At 32.7% G+C, this 2379-nt stretch overlaps 1 protein-coding gene across 1 annotated transcript; it reads left to right on the top strand.

The window, feature by feature from the left end:
• Positions 1–406: 406 nt before the first annotated feature.
• Positions 407–1390, top strand: LOC138894222 (uncharacterized). The gene is made up of 2 exons (XM_070178904.1): positions 407–888; positions 1180–1390. Exons 1-2 carry the CDS (start codon positions 407–409, stop codon positions 1388–1390), a joined length of 693 nt encoding a protein of 230 aa, XP_070035005.1.
• Positions 1391–2379: the final 989 nt, after the last annotated feature.

The raw sequence follows: 2379 nt of genomic DNA, 5'->3' as shown, positions 1-2379 counted from the left end.
CTTTTATTTTCTTTTTTCCCCCTCATAATCTCATACAAAATACTCCAAGAAATAAAGAAATATTTGTTATAAGAAATATCAAATTATAGTGGAGGTCTACTCTTCCTCTGTGATCTTCATCTCAAGTGCTTAATGACATATTTTCTATGTTTAATGACATATTCAATGACATATTTTCTTCACTTTTTATGCCTATATAAAGGCCTTGTAATAGATAGGAAAATACACACAATTGAAGAAGAAATAAAAATCTCTCCTCTCTTTCTCTCTATATCTCTTAGCTTGTTTTTCCTTATTCCATCGTATTACTTTGAGTTATATTTTATAACACGTTATCAGCACGAGACTCTACCGTCTCAAGAAGCTCTTTGAGAAGACTAAAGTATAACTTTCTCCTCTTTTAATTATGACTGATATTATGAAAATAAAGTTTGTTGCCCTTGAAATTTCGGGCAAGAACTATATGACATGGGTGTTGGATGCTGAAATCCATTTAGATGTAATGGGTCTTGGAGACGCCATTAAAGACAAAAATAAAGCATCTACCCAAGATTGTGCTAAGGGCTTGATTTTCTTGCGTCATCACCTTGATGAAGGGTTGAAGATAGAGTATCTCACAGTCAAAGATCCACTTATTTTGTGGAATGGCTTAAAGGAAAGATATGACAACTTAAAGTTGGTCACTCTTCCACAAGCACGATATGATTGGGCTCATCAGAGGCTCCAAGACTTTAAGTCTGTTTCTGAATATAATTCTGCGATGTTCAGAATTACTTCTAAATTGAAACTCTGTGGAGATACTATCACTGATTATGATATGCTTGAAAAAAATATTCACAATGTTTCATGCCTCCAATATGGTCTTGCAACAGCAGTACCGAGAGAAAGGTTTCAAGAAGTATTCTGAGTTGATTTCTCTTCTCCTTATGGCTGAACGAAACAATGACTTGCTCATGAGAAATTACGAAAATCGACCCACTGGGTCTACACCATTGCCTGAAGTAAATGAGGTATATTCCCATTATTCTAAGTATGGAAAAGGTCGTGGCCCTGTTCGTGGTCGTGGCCATGGCCAAAGAAGAAATTTTCTTCGTGTTAATCACCCCCAAAGAAAAATAACCACCAAAAGTGTAAAGGGCCAAGGGAAAATGGTTCAGAAACTGAATGTTATCGTTGCAGTGGAAAAGGGCATTGGGCAAATATTTGTCGCATACCAAAATATTTGGTTGAGCTTTATCAAGCATCTCTAAAGGATAAAGCTCCTGAAGCTAATTTTGTCTATGACAATGAATTTGACATCACCCACTTGGATGTGGAAGATTTCTTTGAGCACCCTGATGGAAAAATAAATCACTCGATCGGTGATGGATCTATGGTTAAAGATGATTGAGCATTTTGATTTTTATGTTTTCCTATTCGTAGTATCTAATGAGTAAACATCTTGTAATATTTATTGCACTTAATAATACTTCTTATGTAGTTTTTAAAAATATATGTATTTCCTAAATTTCATAAATTTCACAAACAAGGAGTAATATCTAAGTAATTAGTGTCCTAGTCTCACTGATCTTTTAATTCCTTTTGATTTCCTTTACGTTACATTAATTCTCTTTAAGAAGAGGTTTACAAGCACCCTGGAATAACTTTTGTTACTTCACCCTTAATATTTTTTCATGTACTTATAATTGTATTATTTTTGCTGCGTAATTATTTGTATAATAATTAGAATTTGCTAGAAAATGCATTAAAAGGTCACTATTGAATTATTGGTTTAACTTTATTTCTTTTTTTTTTTTCCTCTAAAAATACTAATATTTATTCATATACTTATTTTGTATGTCAAACCATGGGAAGCAAATATGGATATCTTTCAAAACTTGAATCAAAGTTCAATTGTAAAAATATTTACTTAATTGATTCATGTACAACACATATAATATTCAAAGAGAAAAGATATTTCTCTCATTTAAGTATGTATAAGGCAGATGTTACTACAATTTCTGGTAGTAGTAATCTAATTGAAGGCTCTGGAATAGCTAATATAACTCTGCCTAAGGGAACAATACTTATCATAGAGAATGCAATGTTCTCCTCCAAGTCCAAGAGGAACTAGTTGTGTTTTAAAGATATCTATCGAAATGGATTTAATATTGAGACAATAGATGAGAATAATCTCAAATATCTCATCGTTACCAAGAATGTCTCTGGCTAGAAAAGGGTTATTGAGAAGTTTTCATCTTTATCTTGTGGCCTGTATTGGACAAGAATTAGTATAATTGAGGCACATTCTATCGTAAACCAAAAGGTTTCTAGTTTCAATACTTTTGTACTTTGGCACGATCGATTGTGACATCCTGGATCAATTATGACAAGACGAAT

The sequence above is a fragment of the Nicotiana tomentosiformis genome, chromosome 6 (genome assembly GCF_000390325.3).
Source record: "Nicotiana tomentosiformis chromosome 6, ASM39032v3, whole genome shotgun sequence".
Taxonomy (NCBI): Eukaryota; Viridiplantae; Streptophyta; class Magnoliopsida; order Solanales; family Solanaceae; genus Nicotiana; species Nicotiana tomentosiformis.
This window is presented reverse-complemented; position numbering and strand designations above follow the sequence as displayed.